Source organism: Rhododendron vialii, chromosome 13a, assembly GCF_030253575.1.
Source record: "Rhododendron vialii isolate Sample 1 chromosome 13a, ASM3025357v1".
Taxonomy (NCBI): domain Eukaryota; kingdom Viridiplantae; phylum Streptophyta; class Magnoliopsida; order Ericales; family Ericaceae; genus Rhododendron; species Rhododendron vialii.
Genome location: NC_080569.1, coordinates 12763744 through 12784337, shown reverse-complemented (window position 1 = coordinate 12784337; position 20594 = coordinate 12763744). Strand labels below are relative to the sequence as shown.

Here is a 20594-nt window from a genome sequence, read left to right as displayed (position 1 = left end):
ACAAACTTACAATCACACCTATGTACCTTGTCAGTTGTCACAATGAAGTCAGAAGTTATCTACTGAGGCAAGACATAACATCCCTACATTTACTACTCTCACTAAAACTGTCTAGCTTCTGTTTAGCTTAGAGGTGACCTCACATTCAACTGAAGTCAAAATTGGACATGCACGGGACTAAAAGAATGATTTTCTATCGTCAAATGAAACATGGACTCTGCTGATTTACCCAAGGATACGGACGATTTTATGTATTCCCGCATGTGATTTAACTTTAGCATTTAATTTCATATTTACATGTCAAAAAGATCAAACAAAAGGAAGGATTATTATGATTTTCCATCTGTGGCTCAAAAGACAAGAATTCATATTTCACTTGGTTGTGCTTTCAATTACCACACTTGGGATTCATCAAATGGATTTCAGAATCTCTTGACATAGTTTTAAATGGTAGGCGATAAGCCAATCAGAAACCATGAATCGGTTGAGCAATATTGTGGGAATCCAGCTTACTAATGATTTGGGAAAATATCTTGGTATTCCCCTTGTACATGGTAGGGTGAGCAAAAACCACTTTATTAACATTGTGGAAAAGGTCCAGGGTAAACTATCTGGCTGGATAAATAATACCATGAATCTCGCTGGTCAGGCTACTATGGTACAATCTGTGTCCTCCACCATCCCTAGCTATTCTATGCAGACCATGGAATTTCCTGTAAGTGTTTGTGAGAAGCTTGACAGACTTAACAGGAATTTTCTTTGGGGAGCTACTGAAACAAAAAAGAAGATTCACCTTATAAACTGAAATCAAGTTTGCATGAATAAGCCTAATGGGGGTCTAGGAATTAGAAAAGCTAGGCATCAGAACATTGCTCTATTAGCTAAGCTTGGCTGGAAGATCACTAATCAAGAAGAAAATCCCTGGATATCTTTGATTAGGGATAAATATTTGCAGAATACTTCTATCTTTTCTTGGACAGGTAAGAAACCTGCCTCTTTTGTCTCCGGCATCACCATTGGTTAAGGGCGAGCCTTAATTTACCAGTCAAAGACTGGATTATTTCCAATGCCAAAAAGAAAACTCCTTTTCGTTTGGATGTTAACATGCCCTGGGCCATGGTTTTTGTGGTTTCACTTTGGCAACTGTGGAAAGCTCGCAACAAGATGGGCTTTGACAATCTTGAAACAACATCAACTATGTGCTTAAGGCAAGTTAATATCTACGCTAAGGAAATTTTTATTGCTTTGAAGGCTTCGCATGCCAATGATAAACATCATGGGACTCTGATATTTTGGGTTTTACCCTCACCGGGGAATCTGAAGTTGAACACGAATGGCTGCTCCTACGAGTCCACCAATGCGGCTGGCTTTGGAGGAGTGATCAAAGATAGCTCGGGGAACTGGATCCTAGGTTATTATGGCAAAGCAACCTGCACCAGCAGCTTGGAAGTGGAGATATGGGCTATTTACAGAGGCCTCACGATCATTTTGGAAAAGGGCATGTCAAATGTTACCATAGAGTCTGATTCTAGCATGGCAGTTGGTTTTTGCAATGAAGGATCTCCTGTTGATCACCCCCACCGCCACATAGTTAAAGAAGCTCGAAGAATTGCTGCCCGGACTAATTCATCCGTCGTCCACATCTATCGTCAAGCCAACCAAACTGCCGACTGCCTTGCCAGACTTGGATCGCAGCAAGATCAAAATTTAGTAGTCTCTAGCTCCATTCCTTTGACAGCTAGGGAATTCGCCCTGGCCGATGCCATGGGTGTTGGTCATCTTAGGATCTAGTCTACGACTCTTGTAGTCTTTTTGAACCTTTATGAATGCCGTTTATCTTGCTTGTTGACTTTGATCGTTTAAGTTAATGCATGATTTTCCGCTTGACCAACAAAAAAGAAAGTTCATTGTACGAGTGGTATAAAGTGCTCATACATTGAAGCTACTCATGTGAGTCATGAAGCACGGATACTCCGAAACTAGTCAGGTATGAGTATCGGATATGCAAGGGATACAGCTATGCGCCCAATGCGCCCCGATACGTATCAGATACAGCAAAATAAGTATCTGGCATTTAAATTAAATATTTTTAATTTTGGATACATTTTGGATACGCGAGTGATACGCGGAGGATACATTTAAGGATACGGCGGGGGCTAAAATAAATATTTTTAAAGAATCAAGTATAGACTAAAAAGGGAATATTGTAATAACAGCATCACTAAAAATATGAAACCTAGGAAATTATGCACATCGATAGATCTTTCCCTGAACCAGTCGATATTTTCCCAAACCGAGATTGCTTGAATCTTTGATTCACAAGGTTCTCTCTCTGTAACTGGTGTGAGTTTCTATTGTTTACATAGACAGTAAATTATATCCAATACATACACTGGTAGATAGATATATACGAAGTATATTACTCCCTCCGTCCCAAAATAAGTGTCCGGCGTGCAAACCTAGGCCTTTAAAAAGATGCATTTGTTTCGTTAAAAAAATATAAAAAAATTCACAAATGAATAAATAGCAATGAGTTCTATTAGATTCTGAAAAAAAAATTAGATTTTTTAGCGGAAAACAAGGATCTTTTGTAAGACCTAGGTTTGCGAGCCGGACACTTATTTAGCGATGGAGGGAGCATATGCATACCTATTAGTCTATTACCTACTAATGTGTAATTTTTTTTCACAAAATTCTAATCTTTAGATGATCAATTCTTACTTTTTGACTTTTGACAGTGACATGTACTTAATGCTTAGTATTGACAATTCAACTACTCTTTTATTTCTTATGGCTTCATTTTTATGCCTAGGAGATGAATAGTTACAAAAATGTATAATTTATACAGCTGTATCCCCGACGTATCCGTACCCTATTTTTTTAGGTTTTGTCATATCGTTGTATCTGTATCGTGTCGTATCCGTATTTGTGCCTCATAGCATCTGACTGACTTCAAACCCCAAGTTGGGGAGAAAAATTGAGTAACATGGATAATTAATGAATGAAGAGGAAAATATAAACAAATCAAAGTAGGACAAAGAAGAGAACCCACAATGTACTAACCTGATCCATGAAAAGCAAGGAATGCCAAAACTGCACTGGCTCAAGCTCAATCCACTCGAATAGGTCTCTACAACAAGAATAAGGGTTATAGTGGAAAGGATAATAGAAACAACCTCATCGATACAACTCTTGGCAATCTCAAAATAGAGACCAACCTAGCTTGTAGAGTTTTGAGTAAACTATCACAGTAGGCTTTGGCTGCATATAAATCTGACTTCCCTGTGTCTATAATAACTTTTGAGAAGTTGGCAAACACGATTGCAGCACCCAACTTACGAAATTCGGCCAACAACAGCGCAAACACTTTTTGCATGACCTATCAAAATAGGTAGAAAAAAAAAACCAAGAGAAACCAAACAGAACTTCATTAACAAACGTTGTACTTCGAGAATAAAACGAAATCATTTTCCCACCAATTAGCATGCTTAACTAATTAACCAATTATAAGAAGACAAAATAACTGTTTCTCCTCAATTGTTTTTTATCTCCTAAGGAACTGCACCCGTCTATAATTTTTGTTCTCACTTAAGACTATGTTACATGTCAGGTAAATATTTCGTGTACCATGCATCCTGTTTACCAATTATTTACTGAAAAGGTACCAAAGCCGAAAAAGTACCATTTTAATATGGAGATAAAGTTAGCTGGACGAGACTTTTCCCTATACTTAGCATGCTTTTAGAATTACGCTTTCGTTTAGGTCTTCCCTTGTAATCACATTAAACTCTACTTTGTATCTAACTTTTTGTGTCAAACCATGGTTGGTCCTCAGTGAAAGAAGCCATCTAACCACATTTTACATTCGGTTTTCTAACGAATGCATAAAATGCAGTATTCCTTGTGATGGACATAAAAAAATTTATAGACAACTGCCGTACCTGTATCATCAGATTCATCTAATTCATATGACCAAGGACACGCCTTAATCCTCTTATTTCCTTGTTCGGTTGCGGGTTTGGAAAATTTTTGGGTTTGGTTTTTGGGTAATGAGGAGAGAAAATAGGGTAATAATTGAGAATAGGGATAATGAGTGGAGAGAGATAGAGAGAGAAATGAGATTAATGATTAGATATAGGGGTAATGAGTGGAGAGAGAAATGAAAGTAATGATTGAAAATATAGGTAATGAGTGGATTTAGGTTTGGAAAAAATTTTCCAAACCCACAACCGAACAAGGGCTTAATGTTTAAGGGGCTACCGAGCTAGCAAGTCAACCAAGCCATTGTAGATTCTCATAATATGGGTGAACCCTACGTAAAGCACTTGATCAGGCCCTGACCCTTTCCTGAGCCAGAACTGGGAGAGGGTGACTGGGTGAGAGTAAAATGGTCTCAATATGTGCCATTAACAAAGTGAGGGTTTTCAGAACCTTTTTTTTTTAATTGAAGGAGCACCGCCGGCAGAGGAATTTCAACTTCAGCACCAATTCGCTTATATTGAAAGTGCCTTTTGAATCCAAGTAGCAGGTGCCTTCTGTACATGATATTGCAGTTTTATAAACCAAAAAAATTACGTACTGTGTCCCAAGCAAATATGCTTGTTGAGTGAATGTCCAATCACTCACATTGGCCACATGCCCAATGCAGACACAGATCCCACAACCTTGTCTAAGTGTCACCGCCAGGTACTTGTTACAGTTAGATTAGTCCATGTAAGATGATTGGAAAATTCACAATATAAAGGAACGGAAACAGAAAAGTCAAGTTAAACAAACACAACAAGAAAAATAAAATAGGTTTCTGCCTTCTGGTTATTGACAGGAGAAATGTGACTACAGCAACTTAAGTGAAGCATAAACAAAGTATATGAACTGAACTTAAAATTAGCCTCGAGTTCATTAACAAGGAAAGGAACCTTATTTACCTTATGAAGCATGCGGTGAAGAGCTGGGTCGTGAAGTTTTGAGTGTGGGCTGTAAAATAAAGAAAGAAGGTTATAATTGAAGTGACAAGAACAAGATGCACATTTGACAGCTAAAGACCCCACAACCTGCAAAGCCATCGGTATAAATGCTGCAATATTGCATCAGCAAACACATTTCCAGACGTAAGTGCATCTGTGAGGCATCTTTGGATCAATTGTTTGAGAACACGGAACGCAGGAGAACATGAGGTAACCTCATCAAAGCAACAGTGTTCATTCAAAGTATGTGCTCCAGGATTCAAATCCTGCTCTAACCCAAACAAGACACCTCCTTCCATCTCATTCAACTGATTGCTTTTCAGAAGAGCATCAACAGCCAGGTGATGAATCTGCACAAAAGAAAGGAAATAAGTAAATCAATTGATAGGATGCCTGGCTGCAATTATCATACGTAGACAGAAGATAAGACCTTTACCTTTAGTTCTACAGTAACTTTCCTGTACGCTCCAGGGTAAGTAAGAACAGGTTGATTGACCTAATTTACAATGAACACTACTTAGTTGCAGAAAAGCTGGAGTTTGTACAGAGACCAGCACAAAAGATTCCAAGTGGGGCACAACAGCAGCATGACCAAAAGCTACCTATTCAACCTAGTCCCAATACTAACCTCATCAGCAAAACACGACTCTTCTTCATTAATGCCTCCAAGATCTGGATTGCCAGTATAAGATATCCAAAGTACCTGTGAGAATGGAACTCTAACATTTTAATGAAAAGTTCGATTGGAATGTCTTAACATAAAGGGCATGCTTCATTGACACCGGTTGTCTCAATAACTTATTACCAATCATTAGTATAGGAAACTAAAGCACTTGAAATATCAAATGAAATTAATATGAGGAATGTCATCCACAATAAAAGAGTTATGGTGACGAAAACTTGAGTTTGAGCTCTAATACATTTGTACAAACTATTTCCAAGAGTTTTGAAATTGAACTATAATATAAGAAACCAGAGACAACCTGTTGCTGATCACGTAAAGCTCTTGAAAAGAAGATATCTGCTGTATGCATGAGCCAATCAAGTTCAAAATTCCCTAGTGGAACCTGCACCATTAAGATCAATAAGCATTCATAATCATTTAAGAATTGCACTAGCCATAGAATCAAAAACCTTACATGGGCATATCGCGAAAGAGAAATTCTCTCATTCAACCACTGAGATGATGCAGCACATCGTTGCATTCCAATTTTTGATGCCATAATTTGCCACCCAAGAGCCTATATATGGCAGGAAAATAGAGTGATTATGTGCTATCACAGATGCATGATAGAAGTAAGAACACAAAGCAGTAGATGCAAGCGAAGCAGCAGATACTTCAAAGTTCCACTACCTGATAGTTACTATCACGAGCATTACAAGGGATGCTAACACATGGGAAATCATCCAGAGCACGTATATGCGACTTCATCAGATGGACTTCTGGGCACTCAATTACAGCAATTGCAGGTACATGATGTAGTTGCCTGTGAGTCAATGTGAATATACATAATCATTAAATTCATCATGTGCAAAGTAATTCTAAAGAGTCTTGTAATAAGACACCCAATAATAGCAGTTTGAATGGTGATATGAAAATCATCACTCCACAACTTTCCCCCAAACAGGAAACATCAGTATAAAACCAATGATGAACTGATTTGAGGCATTTATGTAGCTTAATATTGAAGAAGTGCCACATATTTGGCATTCGCTCCTCTAGGATCACTAGAGTTACCAGATCTGACCAATCTAATTGCCTGGAAATATTTGGTCTCAACTAATAATAGTAGCATGGAAGTTTTACAAAAACGTAAAATTCATCGAGGTTCTCTTATTGACATTCATATCGTATTACCAACGATTCACAAGTTTTACAAGTCAATACACCCCTTGCGTAGGAATCCACCCAAATTTTCATAAAATTATGTATCTTACTATTATGAATCATGAAGTCTAGGAAATATTATTCTCAAAAGACCCATTGGCATTTCCAACTCCCGCTTTCAAGTTGAAACACTATCCAGATCCACATCTTATGTACAACCATTCAAATTGATGTCACCAAGCAAGTCCAACATAACCAACTGAAAGCCTTAAATATTATTTTTGGGTAACAAAAGAAAAAAAAAACTAATCACTTCCCAATACCTTATATGATTCACATTGCAAAACATACATTTCTTAGCTGGCCAATGTGTAAACAGTAAAACTAAATAAGGTTTGAATATCAATATTGGAAAGATTGGCAATATCGAGAACAATGAATAACAGGAAAAACCTGTATTCATTTATTATCCTTTGTATAATCTTCTCGGCATCCTTGACATTTCCAACATAATCCACCTGAATAAAAAGCATAAAAGACAAAGTACTAAAGATACTAACTCCAACATAGTAAAGCATATGCAAATGAGTTATGTGCCAAAAATAAAAATAAAGGTTCACCTTAAAATTGGTACTATCTCTAGGCATGGGAGGTTCAATTGACAATGCTTGACTAGCTTCACGGTATTGCTTCTCAATAATATGTGGTGATAGTTCCTTATTCTGGAAAGGATTAACCACCACAACTGATATTGTCCTAGATGCAGGAAAAAATCCAACATATATAGCCCGTCCCTCGGAGATGCTGAAATCAAAGAAAAACAAATGTCAGAACCACAAGAATGATGCATTTTTTCCTTCTCCCACATGTTTTTATTTCCTGTCCCAAAAATAGAAAGAAAAGCTGCATGACTCAAGAAGAAAGTAAGACGCTTCCGGAAGACTGACTGATTACCCTTCTAAACATGTTTCAACCCTTAGTAGTAATAGGAGGTCAGCTTTAAGTATATACATAGACTAGCAATATCTGAGAACTCTATTTCAAAGTCACGTGCTAATGCACAAAAAAACAAAAGGTAACAATATAAGTACAATTTGTTATGCGGAAATGAGAATGGATCGAAAGCAAAATATGATGCGTCCTACATCTAGGGATACCGTACCAAAATAGTCCCAGTGCTCAGACCTTATTACATGCATGAGATTTCTAGCTCAAAAGCTCAATTGCAACAAAATCCATAAAATACATAAACATAGAGGAAACCAAAGTTAAAATTCTAGTTTTACCCGAATGATAATATTTCTTACAAAGTTGCAAGGGAAACCAAATGGAGCATATTCATGTCACAGATTTCTTGTAAAACCACAATTTACCTGTGATACACGTAGAAGAAAGAGAATGATTGTTCCAAATAAGAGCATTCTGTTGTTGTCTTCATGTGTAATTCATCCAGAGTCCAGCCATCCTGGGGATTTCGTTTCTTAGCTGCTTTATCCAGTTTACAAACACAACCAATCTGAAGGATGGCGTTAAAATCCAATGGCATGTTTGTCTCATATATTCCCTGGTCAAATGCAGCAATTCAAGTCGAATTGATAGTGTTGTAATCAAACTACACAATAGAACTAGTTGTAACAAAAAAACATTCAGAAAACCTGCTCTAATGAGGAACTAGGACACCAAACACAAAGATGAATGCAAGAAGGAACTCCTTGACATTTACATTTTTTCTACAGAAAAAAACCTTCATACCACTCATATCCTGAAAACTAAGAAAAGCTTATGACCAGTAATAGTGTTCAAGGTAAGCAATTTGAATTAATATCGTGTCCATCAATTGCGGATATCCTGGTTGAGTATGCTGACCTCAACTTCTGGATCTGCAAGATGAGCAGCAAGTTTCTTGCTTTCAGCCCTAAATTGATCTTCATCAATGTTGACCTATTACAATGAATACAAATAATAAGCAAATAAGACCTCAAAAACCTTTCATGCCGGGAACAGATTCTGATGTACTGCAATTCCAGCTTCAAGTTTGCAAACAACAGACGTACCTCAATTAGGTTATAGCTATGGCGTCCATGAGGAAGAATCTTGTTGACACGCCTTCCAGGAAATTCTGCTGTTATAGGAGCTTTAGAGTTGAGGTAAAAAACTCGGGGTACAACAATAGGAATCTTACGCATGAAGCCTTCTACTACAACCCAGGCAAAGTATTGTCCATGTTGCGAACTCGGTACAATTTGAACTATCTGAATCAGACAATGATTAATTGAATCAGACAATGATTAATTCAGCATTAACAGAAACATGTACTCAGTAAAGTCATTCTCAACAATGGTAACTAATACATCACCTGCCAGTGAGAGCGTATAAGGGCTAATTCCTGCCTCTCAAAATAGGAATTGACCCCAGTTTTTCTCTGAGTTTGTTTCTGATTTGTCTTTCCAGGCATCCCAAAAGCACCATTAGTTTGGTTTAGTGCCTTCAAATCTCCCAACCTGACAAATTATTTATGATTCACGACTAGTAGTTAACCTATCAAACATTCAGTAACAGAGTCCAACAGCCAAATTCGTGATTACACAAACCAATAAAATAGTGGAATAAGTGTATAAGGGAACTGATCCAGTTTTTTCAGATGAGTAAGTTGATTGTTTTGCCTTTTCGAAGGACAAATTTCCAAAAAGAATTAAGAAAGCAGTTTTCTTTGTGGGCCCCAAAGTAAGAGAATCTTTCCGGACTATGTGTAGGACCGTACTCTCGCGGGCCAGCACCTAACCAGGAGGATTGATCCCAGAGGGAAGCCCTAGATGGTGAAAAAAAGTAGAACTGTACGCTGACCCCCAAAAAAAAAAGTAGAACTGTACAACTACTATTTATTGAAACCTTTTTTAACAAGTGAAATAACTAAGTGCTATAATTGTAGCTAGCGTTTATAAAATATCATGGAAGAGACGGCAGAAGGAAATTCAGCAAAAAACTGAGTGTTCTCAGCATGATCTCTACCATCCAATTTATTAGAAGAGTGACAAGATCAACATATAGGCTATAGCATACCTTTGCCGCTTCCTTTTCTCGAGAGTATCTTTCCACCTTCTCTTCCTTACCTCAAGCCATCCTTGATAATCCACATTTCTGTCAATATCTTCAACATTTATGATATTGTGGTGCAGCGGTGACAATGGTTGACGCACACTTCCACCACCTTCGCTTTGTTTCTGTGGAGAATCTTCTTGACAGCTTGCCTTAACCAGATGCAATCTGTTATTGACTTCATAACGAACAATAGGCCTATGTCTGGTGATAGAAGTTCCACCTCCGTGCTTAAAGTCCTCCAGATCAGCAAGATTCTTTTCATCTGTTATTTGATTGGTGGTCGTAGGACCAATACTCATGTTAATGTCACCATCCGTCTTCAATGAGCTGAAAATATCAACCAATTTCCGCTGGCGAAATTTATCCTCCTTCTCACGAACCCTCTTATGCAACCAATCTGGATGAACTACCCTAGGTACAGGATTCGCAACCTGAAGTCCAACAAACTATTAGATTCGAGAACAAGTTTCCAACAGATAACAATGAGCAAGTATTGGCACCTTCTGCATTGCAGCAGGAATGGTAACAATTTTCTGAATTGCTGAGCTAAGCCGTTGCTTGTAATAGGACCAATCAATAATGGAGCGAATACCAACATCTGATGAAACCTTGCACCACTTCCGCACATAAAACTTCACTATTTCTGCAAAAAACACATATAGAAAAGTAAATGAGTACTACTTCTCTTTTGTGCAAAAACAACAAAAGAATATTGTCCAACCAAGACAACTAAATAAAATTGTTACCAAGATCAGTTTCAAATATTGCAACAGGGACAGCACGCTCACTTACTGGTGTACCCTGCTTGCATGGACATTACAAACAACCTTGGAATCAAAAAAAAAAAATTACATAATAAAGCAAAAGCCATGCCAATGAATTGTCATTAGGATATGTAATATTACAAGAATATGAGACACAGACACAGCACTGAACGAGACAATAAGCTTAAAGCAACAAAACACAAGTTTCTAGGCCCCAACCACACGTGCATAGTAGGATTATCTTCAAGCAATAGTGTGAGCTAATACAGTGTTTCATTTTGTTGGAACCTAATTTAAGTACAAAGAAATAAATATGAAGGGGAAATATATATTGAAGAACTTGTTTGCTTAGACAAAACTCTGCTCAAATAAAGTCAAAGAAACAAAACAAGAACCATCAAAAGAAAGAAACGATAAGCCTTCTTGTGATCTTTTAAGCAATCCACAAACTTGTAGACTGTTTAAGTTGAAGACATGCAGTTTACCTTTGGCTCGCATGCAACTACATATTGACAACGCAGTCCTTTGTCTTTGACCATTGCATCACCAAGAAAATCAGCAAGACGTTTTGCAGTGGTAACTGCACATGACTTTTGTTGGCCATAGTCTGCTAGGGACTTGCTCATCGTGCTTGATTCTGATATATAATCAAGTAACTCGCTGTCCGCAATATCCTTCCCTTGATTCTGAGAAAATTAAAGGTTGATTATGACTCCTCTTTTGATACTTGACTCAAACATAAAATTATCAACATTCTTCCATACCCACAAGAAGAAATATTTAATCGTAATAGTATGTCAAAAATATTAGAAGATGCTTTGTACAGAGCTTTTTGCTGCCACACATAAACAAGTTTATTTGGGTTTTCATTTTTTATTATTTTTACATACATCGAGAAGATCGAGCCAACGGTTGGCAACTGATGCAACAGCAGAGTAGCATTCCTCTAAGGTTGATCCATGAAGGAATTTGTCAAAAAGCTCAGCCTGCAGGCAAGAAGTATTTCAAGCTGGAAGTTAACAATCTAAACATAGAGTTGCAAATCACATACAAACAGAAAGCATCCCAAGACACTATAATACTTGTGGAGCATAAACCATATGGCAGCACCAAATCCCAGGGTAGGCAACGCCTTTGGAGTTTGGACATTACAGCAAATAACGAAAGTCAAGAAACCTTTGAGGGGACAATTTTTCTCCGACTTCCTCCTCATGCTCCTTCCTTTCTCCTGGGAAACGGTATGATGACCATGGATTCAGTCATTGATTCATGCATTATCCATAGTACACAGGAAGGGATGTCACCTAATTATTTGTTAGTTGTATTGCATCTGGTGTTTAGCTGGTGGAAACAGTCAGTGATATTCATTGGCTAGCAATCACATATGTGGCAATAGGGCAATCTGAGATAATATTTGCTAGCAAATTGCTAGAGGATCCTCTTTTCATGTTTTACCTTAAGGATGGTGTCATGGTAATAGAGCTTATATTTTGGTGAGGACAACGGGTATTCAGCCCATGTCCATGAGTTAAGTGACATCGACGCTATAGACAACCCATCCAGTATCCTTGAGATTGGACAACGGGTGAAGGCCCAACTCATCTGGATATGAGCCCATAGCTGATCTTGTTTTAGACTTTTAGTGCATTTATTTGGTACTTTTGGGAATGAGCCTTTCAAGGATTACAGTAGGTTATCATAACCTTCTACATTTGGATATCTTTAACATTTTGTCGTCATTATTTGTCAAAAGAGCCTATTTGAATGGTTAGGATAAATGAATGAGGGAATCACATCATTACTTAATGTATCTTCGTGGACTCCATAGCTTCTGTCCCATATGTGTTGATGCTTACACATCATGTTTGATATTGTTGGATCGGAAGGAGCAACTTAATCTTTTAAAGGGAAGCGCAAAGCCCTGCACTTAGCGGCAGGCAGACATGAGGCGCTTCGAAATGCTGCCCATACAGCACCGACCGGTGGAGGTGGTTAGTCCTCCCTACGCTTGCCCAGGGGCAGCAAGGGGCGCCTCGAGTACAGGGTGGATGTTGGCCCCCATAAAGCCAACAATCTCCCCCCAACACGAGCCTGGGACTCGAACCCGTAACCTCGCTCTGATACCACTTGTTGGATCAAGTGCTAACCAACTCACCTAAAAGCAATTGCTGTTAGGGGACGACGCATCTTAATCTTATAAAGGGCAGCGCAAAGCCCTGCGCTTAACGGCAGGCGAACATTACGTGCTTCACAATGCTGCCCATATAGCACCAACAGGTGGAGGTGGTTAGTCCTCCCTACACTTACCCTGCGCCAGCAGGGGGGGCCTCGAGTACAGGGTGGATGCTGGCCCCATAAAGTCAATAGATATCGCAATGCTAATTATACACGTATTAGGATGACCGTAATGCTATTTAACTAAAGCCAATTCAAGCATAATGCCATTGAATAGATAAGTATGTTGCAGTGGTTCAGCTTGTAGACTACAAAAGAGCATGCCAAGCCATAGTTTTGTCATGTAAGAATGATACATGCATGAGCTTGAAAAATTTCATCATTGGGGTGGTGGTTGTAAATTTTCAAGTTCCTACATATATTCCAGGAACAAGCAAAGGATGCAGTTATTTTGGAAGTTATGGAATACAATAACGCCACAACTACATCATCATACTACAGACAAAGAGAAAGTTCTTTAAGCTAAAATAAAGGCTCCAAGACAATTTTTTTAGTTTGATATCTTCCCTTACCACAACTATATCATAGCTAACATTATTATGGCAGCAAACAATCGAATTTCGGAAGAGAGGGGAGCCTCTATTAAGTTACACGACACAAATTCCAAACTTACCTTGCTTGAACCCCATTTTGTAAAATGCAGAAATACCTATACTCAAACCTCTATCACATTTACTTCAGGATAGTGTCCCTTCCTCAAAGTCACAAGAAGATGTCAAAATTAGTAAACTATGATAGAGAAGATTTTTCATGTTTGACATTTGGTGCACGGGTTCAAGCAAAGTCATTATCTTAAGCACCTTAGGCCACTACATCTCATATAATGATTAAACGAATTCCTCAACTAATGCAAGCCACATATAACGTGATTAAAATATCCCCCAAAATGCATACCAAAGTGTAAAAGGGTTAACTCAGTCAATTTTGGAAGCAACAGACGTACCTGAAAAACTTTGATGAGCTTCAGCTCACCTCTACGCTTGATCTCGAAACCTTTAAGCTCTGCCAGAGTCCCATCATCATTAAAAACAGCATAGCGCTTCTTAATTAAAATTCCTTCTTCCTTAGAAGCTGGAAGAATCATTGCCTACATGCCAAAAATGGGACCAAAATAATAACTTTGGATATGATGAAGACAAACAACCAAATGAATAAACAGATAAACACTATATATAACAAAGTCGATGTTTGACATTAGCATCAAGGGTCATGGTCATCGTATTTACCTTATAGGGTCCATCTACTTCAAATTCAATTGAGCATTCACTGTGAGTTGTGTATGTTTTATTAACCGCATCTTTGAGTGTCTACAAGAAATAGCAGCAAGGAGTGAGTTATATACAGAGATATGCATTATGCTTCAGAAAGTTAACACACTTAATATATTTAACTTGAGTGAAGCAGAACTCTTGCTAATGCTCCGGAATGTAGGAGAATAGAAGTCAAGAAAGTTCGATTTCATCTGACCTGGTACTGATCATTTGTGTTGTTCCTTGCAACATCAACGTTAAGCATAACACAAGGATATGAAATTGTCAGCTTCTTCTTTGAGTCTCTGAATTATATGTACCAGAAAGAAAAAATTCAGTGTCTTCATACAATGCATAAGGGAACAATGGCTCATTTCTTTCAAACCAAAGTGACAAGGATGAATTCACAAAAGGGAAAAGATTAAACGAATTGTCATGTAGATGGGCAATACAAAAGGCATACTTTGTTTTAAAAGTGAAGTTCTCAGGGAAGGATCCAGGTAAAGCACACCAGATACCATCAGTGTCTAATTCAAGTGGTCGTCCAATTTTCTCAACGAGTAAACGTGCATTTTGGATTATTTTTGCACCAGTATATGTAACAACTCCAGCCATTTCCATAGAGTACCATCTTGCACCCCTGGAATGAAAACCATACAAAGTACAAAGAACAGATTTAAATGCATAAAGGGGCCATACAGGAAACCAAAGTTACCAACCATGTATTAATCACAAAAATCAATATTAATAGAAACTCACTTTCGCATGACGTATCCGTAGAAGGAATTGAGAATACATTTATGAGCCAGTTGTAGAGAATCATAAAGTACTACCATATCCTGCAACCAATAATAAGCAAGGCCAGTTACTAGTGACTACGGGAAGGTTAGAAACCATCTCAAGGTTACAATATTTAAGCTGATAAAAGGAAGAGAAAGAAAAAGAAACAAGAAAGCTCTTGCAATCGTACTTGTGCTTCTTGAATCTTTATAGAATTTCCACTTGTCTTTGCTTCTGACAGCTTTCCCTTCCAAACCTTATTGAGTCCTTTGTATTCATACCTTCTATCTCGGAAGCTTAAAGAAGAATAAAACAATATCTATCAGCCAATCTACAAGTTCTTTGTTAGGTACTCTAGCAAATAACTGCCTGCTCATTGCTTGTTACAAATGCCCTGAACAATGAGTGAGTAATTGTCAATACAAGGATGACAATAGAACAAAATCTTCTTACCTGCGGACAGTGTCAACATAAAAAGGGTTTTCACGCATGCAGATCCCTGCTTCTCGTAGCTCAGTTACTGGCTTGTCAAGTACCCGTTTATAAGCCTAGCAAAGGCAATTCAACATAGCTTGTAAGGAGCTGTTTTACAGTTTCCTTAGTGATATTGCTCAACTAGGCAGCAGGGACATTAATAAGGAGAAGAAAAGTCCATGCTGGAATGTATCACTTCTTAACATGTCTCAGAGTCTCCTAGAAAATCCAGAAACATGTTCTACAGGATATCCACATACTTCTAAGCGTGCCATCAAATAAGAATAAAACTCCATACTTTGAGATGATGTTTTCTCATTCTCAAACACAGTTTATGATGTCTCCTAGTTAGAATGGTATCGAACATTGTTCAAAAACTGTCATGAAATACTTTTAAAGAACGAATAATTATGAATGCCCAAAATAAAGCATGCAATGAAAAACATGCGGAAGGAAACATAATAAAAGCTAAACCTCCGTCCTTGTATGGTAAGAAATATATTGAGGATTATCCATTATGTACATCATATTTCTGGAGTATAGGATTATCTATTATGTATGTAGACACCCCAATCTGGGCTTCCAGATTAGTTTATTTACGATTTTTGATTCCCCGATGATGAAATGGATCAAGAACACCCTGGGAATGATAGCGTGTTTGAGCTTTGAGTGTTTGCAAAACCCTTGAACCTAACCTAGCCCAAGCCACTTCAAAAAACCAAAAAACTCTACTGATGCGCGCCAGGGCTTAACCATCCCGCGCCGGGGCGCACCATCGCGCGCCCGACTCACTCCATTGTGCGACAGAGCGCCAAGACGCACCATCGCGCGACAGACTGACTCCGTCACGCGACAGTCCAACCTACCACCAACCTTTCTGAAGGAGGACAGTTGGCCACCAATGCAACTTCAGCCAGCCTCGTGGACTGGCTGAACTCCTCTCCTGGCACCAACCAGATTCACCATTCCTCCCTATAAATACCCCCTTTGTTCATCCATTAAAAGGTTCAAAAAATTTGAAGAAGGGTTACACACACCATCCTTCATTCTCACACCTCATCCAAGAACATAGCTTGTTCTTCCCCATTTTCTCACACGCAACAATCCTCTAACACCCCAATCAACTTCAAACATCAAAAGCTCAAATACTCTTTCAAACTCAAAACCGAAAGTATAGCTTACCTTTGTTCTGTTTTCTGTTCTGATCCCTGAGGGAGGCTGGCAAGGCCAAGGCTAGTAATCAATACCAGTCCTGGTCCTAAAGCTGGCAAGGTTTCAAAACCGTTGTGGTATGAACCAGCGCGCGACGGACCCACTCACGCGCGCGACTGTCCTAGTCTGTGCTCGCTGGTCCGCGTGGGGATTGGTTCCTACTGTTTTGTGCTTTATTATGTTATAGATCACTGTTAAGCATGTTAAAAACCAGTTTACTGCTTTCCTTTGTTAGAAACTGCTAGTATGTAGTTAATTTGTATTTCTGCTGTTTTGGGGTACCCCTGGGATCATTCTGGACCTGTCCCAAAACCCAGAAATGTGTAAACCAAGCACTGGTCTGGTTGCGCCAGGGCGCACCATCGCGCGACAGAGCGCTAGGGCACACCCTCGAGCGCCAAAATGGCTCCGTCGCGCGATAGTTTGCCTCTGACCAGTGAGTGGCCTTGCACGGGTAGCTTAGTTTTAGGCTATTATTTTGTCCCCACACTGTTTATGGGGTGTTTTATTAATTTGTAAGGCTTTAAACTGCTTTAAACTGTATATTATGCTGCCTATAAACTGCGTGGTTTGTCCTGGGTGTGCACTGGTCCTTCCAAAGCCCAGAGGGTTTAAGAATAAGAGCTGTGGGTTTGAGCTCACCGGCGCGCGCGTGTCTTGGAGTTGTGCGCGCAGGAGTTAACAGCATGCAGTAACTTGTTTAGTGCATACTGGTTTCTTTCTGTGCACATCACTCCAAAACAGGGGCCTCCCAGTTTGTTTAAACTCCCACAGTAGTTTGTTTTCATCCTATACTAATTGCTCATCCATGCTATCTTTCACATCTTGCAAACATGTTACAGCTTTAATCCCCATTAAACTGTTCCCCGCCCTAAATGGCTAAAAATTGATTAATCAAACAGAATCGCAAACAAACATCTTTCGCAAATGCCTAAGTAGAGACCGATCTCTGAATTGGGCGAGAGGGGTACCATAAAACCCTTCCCCTCTCGTAACCTGACTCCCGAACCCAAATATGGTTATAACGGACTGGTTCCTTCACCTCTTTCAAATCAGCGCGGCATGTGCTTCGAAATATGGTTCCTTGGGTGTCGGACATTCAAACCCGAGTGGCAACTCTGTATTTTCGCGAGCGCTTGACGTCCAGCTAAAAAGCGCTCCCGCGAACCGGTATTTTTCTCTCCTTGGGAAGGGAACGGAATCCTTTTCCTAAAAAGAAGAAAAGGGCACGCATGCCCACAATGTACATCGTATTTCTGGAGTATCACCTTCCTCTTTTGTCAATTTTCTAGTCAAGACAAAGAAACTTATAATATTGTAGCTGCTTGTGTAACATATTTGACAATAATTAATCACAAATATTTGTTATGTAATACGCAAAAAAGGTACACTGACTTATTTTATAAGAAATAGATGATTCTGTTTCCATATGCCGTTTAAGTATTTGCCATGTCCATTGTCCATGTCCCTGCTATACAGGTGATAGATATACCTTCTGACAGTATTTCTTTAGGCGCTCTTTGAGTTTTGATTGCTGCTCCAATTTAGGTAGATCCAGAAAGGATTTTGATATCTGGCCATCTCCACTATCAACAAACTCAGACTCAATTTGCCTCTTCATATGAAAGTAATCACTGATATTACCCAAAACAGAAGTAAAAAATAATTAGTTATGATCCTAATGAAATAGCACTACCAACAATAAACGATTTGAAAACACCTTTTCTTTGCCGTGTATGTCTCCCCACGCCAGACCCATTCAAGCTTCCGAAGACAAGTTTTGCCCGGCCGGTTGAAATCACATGCGGTGCAGATCTCATCTGAGACAATTGATGGTGGCTGGAATTGCGCAAACAGAATCAGCACAAATGAAAATTGCAAAGATACTTCTCACCTAACATAAATTCAAGCCACTTATTCAAAATATTCTAATAAAAACTCAAAAACCTAAGTTGGCCAGAAAAGTAAATATATACCAAGACTACTTCCTGAACAACAGAGACAAGATTAAAACATCACCTATCAAAATCTGCACGCACCCCAATGCCACCCAATAAAATAGTAACTCGGTCTAGAGGCATAAGTCTGACATCTAAAACATTAATAGATTGACAAAGGCCTAATTTTTTTATTAACAGAATTAGAGACATTTCTAGTCGAGGACAAAAATTAAAGTTTAAAACATGCATACCTGGAGCCTGTTCGTCAAAATAATGTTTGGGTACATTGCAGCCACATCTAGATGATAAATAAGTGGGAATTCTTCACGTATAGGTTCATCTCGCAGATTCATAAGCTGCAAATAGGAAAGAAAAGTGTAACAAAAAAGACAGTGGGTTGAATATATGTATAAAGTACCATGCCTGGCTCAAATGTCAACCATTGGATGACAATTTTAGCTGACCTCTTTTCAGAAGAAAAAAAGAAAGCTGACTATTAGCAAATATTGCAAGTTTCAGAGAACTATGAAGCACAAACACTGTAGTTTGTAATGTGCAGCGATAATAACAGCAAAATGTAAGTATTGATTATTACTTTCGCCATTTTCACATATCAAAAAGTGAGTAAAATATTACACATATGATTCCTTATTTATAAGAATCTAGCTGTTAGAGGAGGATCAAAAACATGTGCAGCGAAAGATGATTCATCAGTGATGACAAATTAGTTTGTGTAGGAGAGGCAGCACCTTTTCCATAATGGCATTCTTCACTTCATCATAATTTGAAACCAAATCCAAGTCCATCTTACCCTCCACTCTAATAGCATATTGCAGATCCCGATCAAGATTATTGATCAATTGCTGAAAAAGAAAAAGAGTGCCTCAACATATCTAGAAACTTTTCATGAGGCTAAATTATCAAAAGAAATAATAGAAGAAATATCTGAAGCAGCAATGTGTTAAGACAGAAACCAATAAGGACACAGAAAAAGAGAAGGTTCAAACTTGGGAAACATCTGAATGGCTTCATACACAATATCAACAATGATTCAACCAATATCCACCCACGCCATAAGAAAGTTACCAGGTCATAAAACATGACACAGTGTAAGACTAGAATACGAACGGATCTTCAAACATTATTGACGCATTTTCCATGTAGCCAAAAAGGTTAATAACTTACTAATTTGCATAAAAAGTGAAAACAGTCAACTGAGACGCTAAAACTCTTGTCAATATTCATGATATTATCATCTCTAGTGATGGCTCTACTGGTATTGCTGATCTAAAAGGTCATGTAGGTCAGCAACTTCAAACTAAGGACTTAGGTGCACTTCTCGTACTTTCTTGGCATCAAAGTTGCTGGTTTCTCTTGGGGTATTTCTCTCCCTTGGGACGAATGTTGTGCTCGATCTGCCAAAGGACACAACCTCTGAAATTTATGGGTTTGCTTTCTCCTTCTGGACTTCAACATTGTTGTTTCTTCTCCTTTGTAGAGGTTTTGTAATAATCAGGCCACCATCTTCGGTTCATCTATTAGACTTAGAAAATATTTTGTGTTCTTTTGTTCTGGTCAAGTTAGTTTTCAGAATAAATAGAGGCCTGAAAATGACTGCTGCAGTTAGCACAGACATGATTTTTATAACATGGGAAGGAAGAATCAATATTTGCATGGCCACCAACATTCATCAGAAATGAGAGGAACTGATGGTTTTGTAATCCCACATCAAAGCTGCACTATTACCAGTAACAAGTTGGGCTGTGAAAACTTCACTTGAGTCCCACGCCTGAAAACCTATTAACAACGATTGAACATCTGGGGAATTATATGAAGAACCAGGAAGCTCATATAGTGCAGTTATATGGGGTTCACATGTACAAAGGCAGCCCCTAGAGAAGCCATCTGGCGGCAAGCAATGAGGTGTTAACAACATTATTTTCTGTTTGGTGCTGGATCGATTGATTATAGAGCCAACCACCATCGAGTATCATTGATGCACAGGTCAAGCATTGGTTTAAGGAGGGTATTAGAAACTACTCTGACCT

The 20594-nt window shown here is 38.7% G+C and overlaps 1 protein-coding gene across 1 annotated transcript in view; it reads right to left on the bottom strand.

The window, feature by feature from the left end:
• LOC131313716 (DNA polymerase epsilon catalytic subunit A-like) overlaps positions 1–20594 on the bottom strand; it is a 34103-nt gene that overhangs the window by 3712 nt on the left and 9797 nt on the right. Inside the window, exons 14-44 of the mRNA XM_058342176.1 lie at positions 19296–19409; positions 18798–18902; positions 18327–18445; positions 18099–18240; positions 15374–15468; positions 15111–15216; positions 14900–14979; positions 14604–14780; positions 14358–14445; positions 14117–14197; positions 13834–13977; positions 11546–11641; positions 11141–11341; positions 10638–10692; positions 10392–10534; positions 9853–10322; positions 9149–9293; positions 8847–9044; positions 8659–8733; positions 8166–8356; positions 7413–7596; positions 7246–7310; positions 6319–6451; positions 6104–6205; positions 5948–6031; positions 5593–5667; positions 5401–5460; positions 5052–5314; positions 4926–4974; positions 3219–3379; positions 3064–3130 (exon numbers count right to left, since the gene is read on the bottom strand). Of these exons, the coding sequence (XP_058198159.1) occupies positions 3064–3130; positions 3219–3379; positions 4926–4974; positions 5052–5314; positions 5401–5460; positions 5593–5667; positions 5948–6031; positions 6104–6205; positions 6319–6451; positions 7246–7310; positions 7413–7596; positions 8166–8356; positions 8659–8733; positions 8847–9044; positions 9149–9293; positions 9853–10322; positions 10392–10534; positions 10638–10692; positions 11141–11341; positions 11546–11641; positions 13834–13977; positions 14117–14197; positions 14358–14445; positions 14604–14780; positions 14900–14979; positions 15111–15216; positions 15374–15468; positions 18099–18240; positions 18327–18445; positions 18798–18902; positions 19296–19409 (4068 nt within the window). The remainder of the gene's footprint in view (positions 1–3063; positions 3131–3218; positions 3380–4925; positions 4975–5051; positions 5315–5400; positions 5461–5592; positions 5668–5947; positions 6032–6103; positions 6206–6318; positions 6452–7245; positions 7311–7412; positions 7597–8165; positions 8357–8658; positions 8734–8846; positions 9045–9148; positions 9294–9852; positions 10323–10391; positions 10535–10637; positions 10693–11140; positions 11342–11545; positions 11642–13833; positions 13978–14116; positions 14198–14357; positions 14446–14603; positions 14781–14899; positions 14980–15110; positions 15217–15373; positions 15469–18098; positions 18241–18326; positions 18446–18797; positions 18903–19295; positions 19410–20594) is intronic.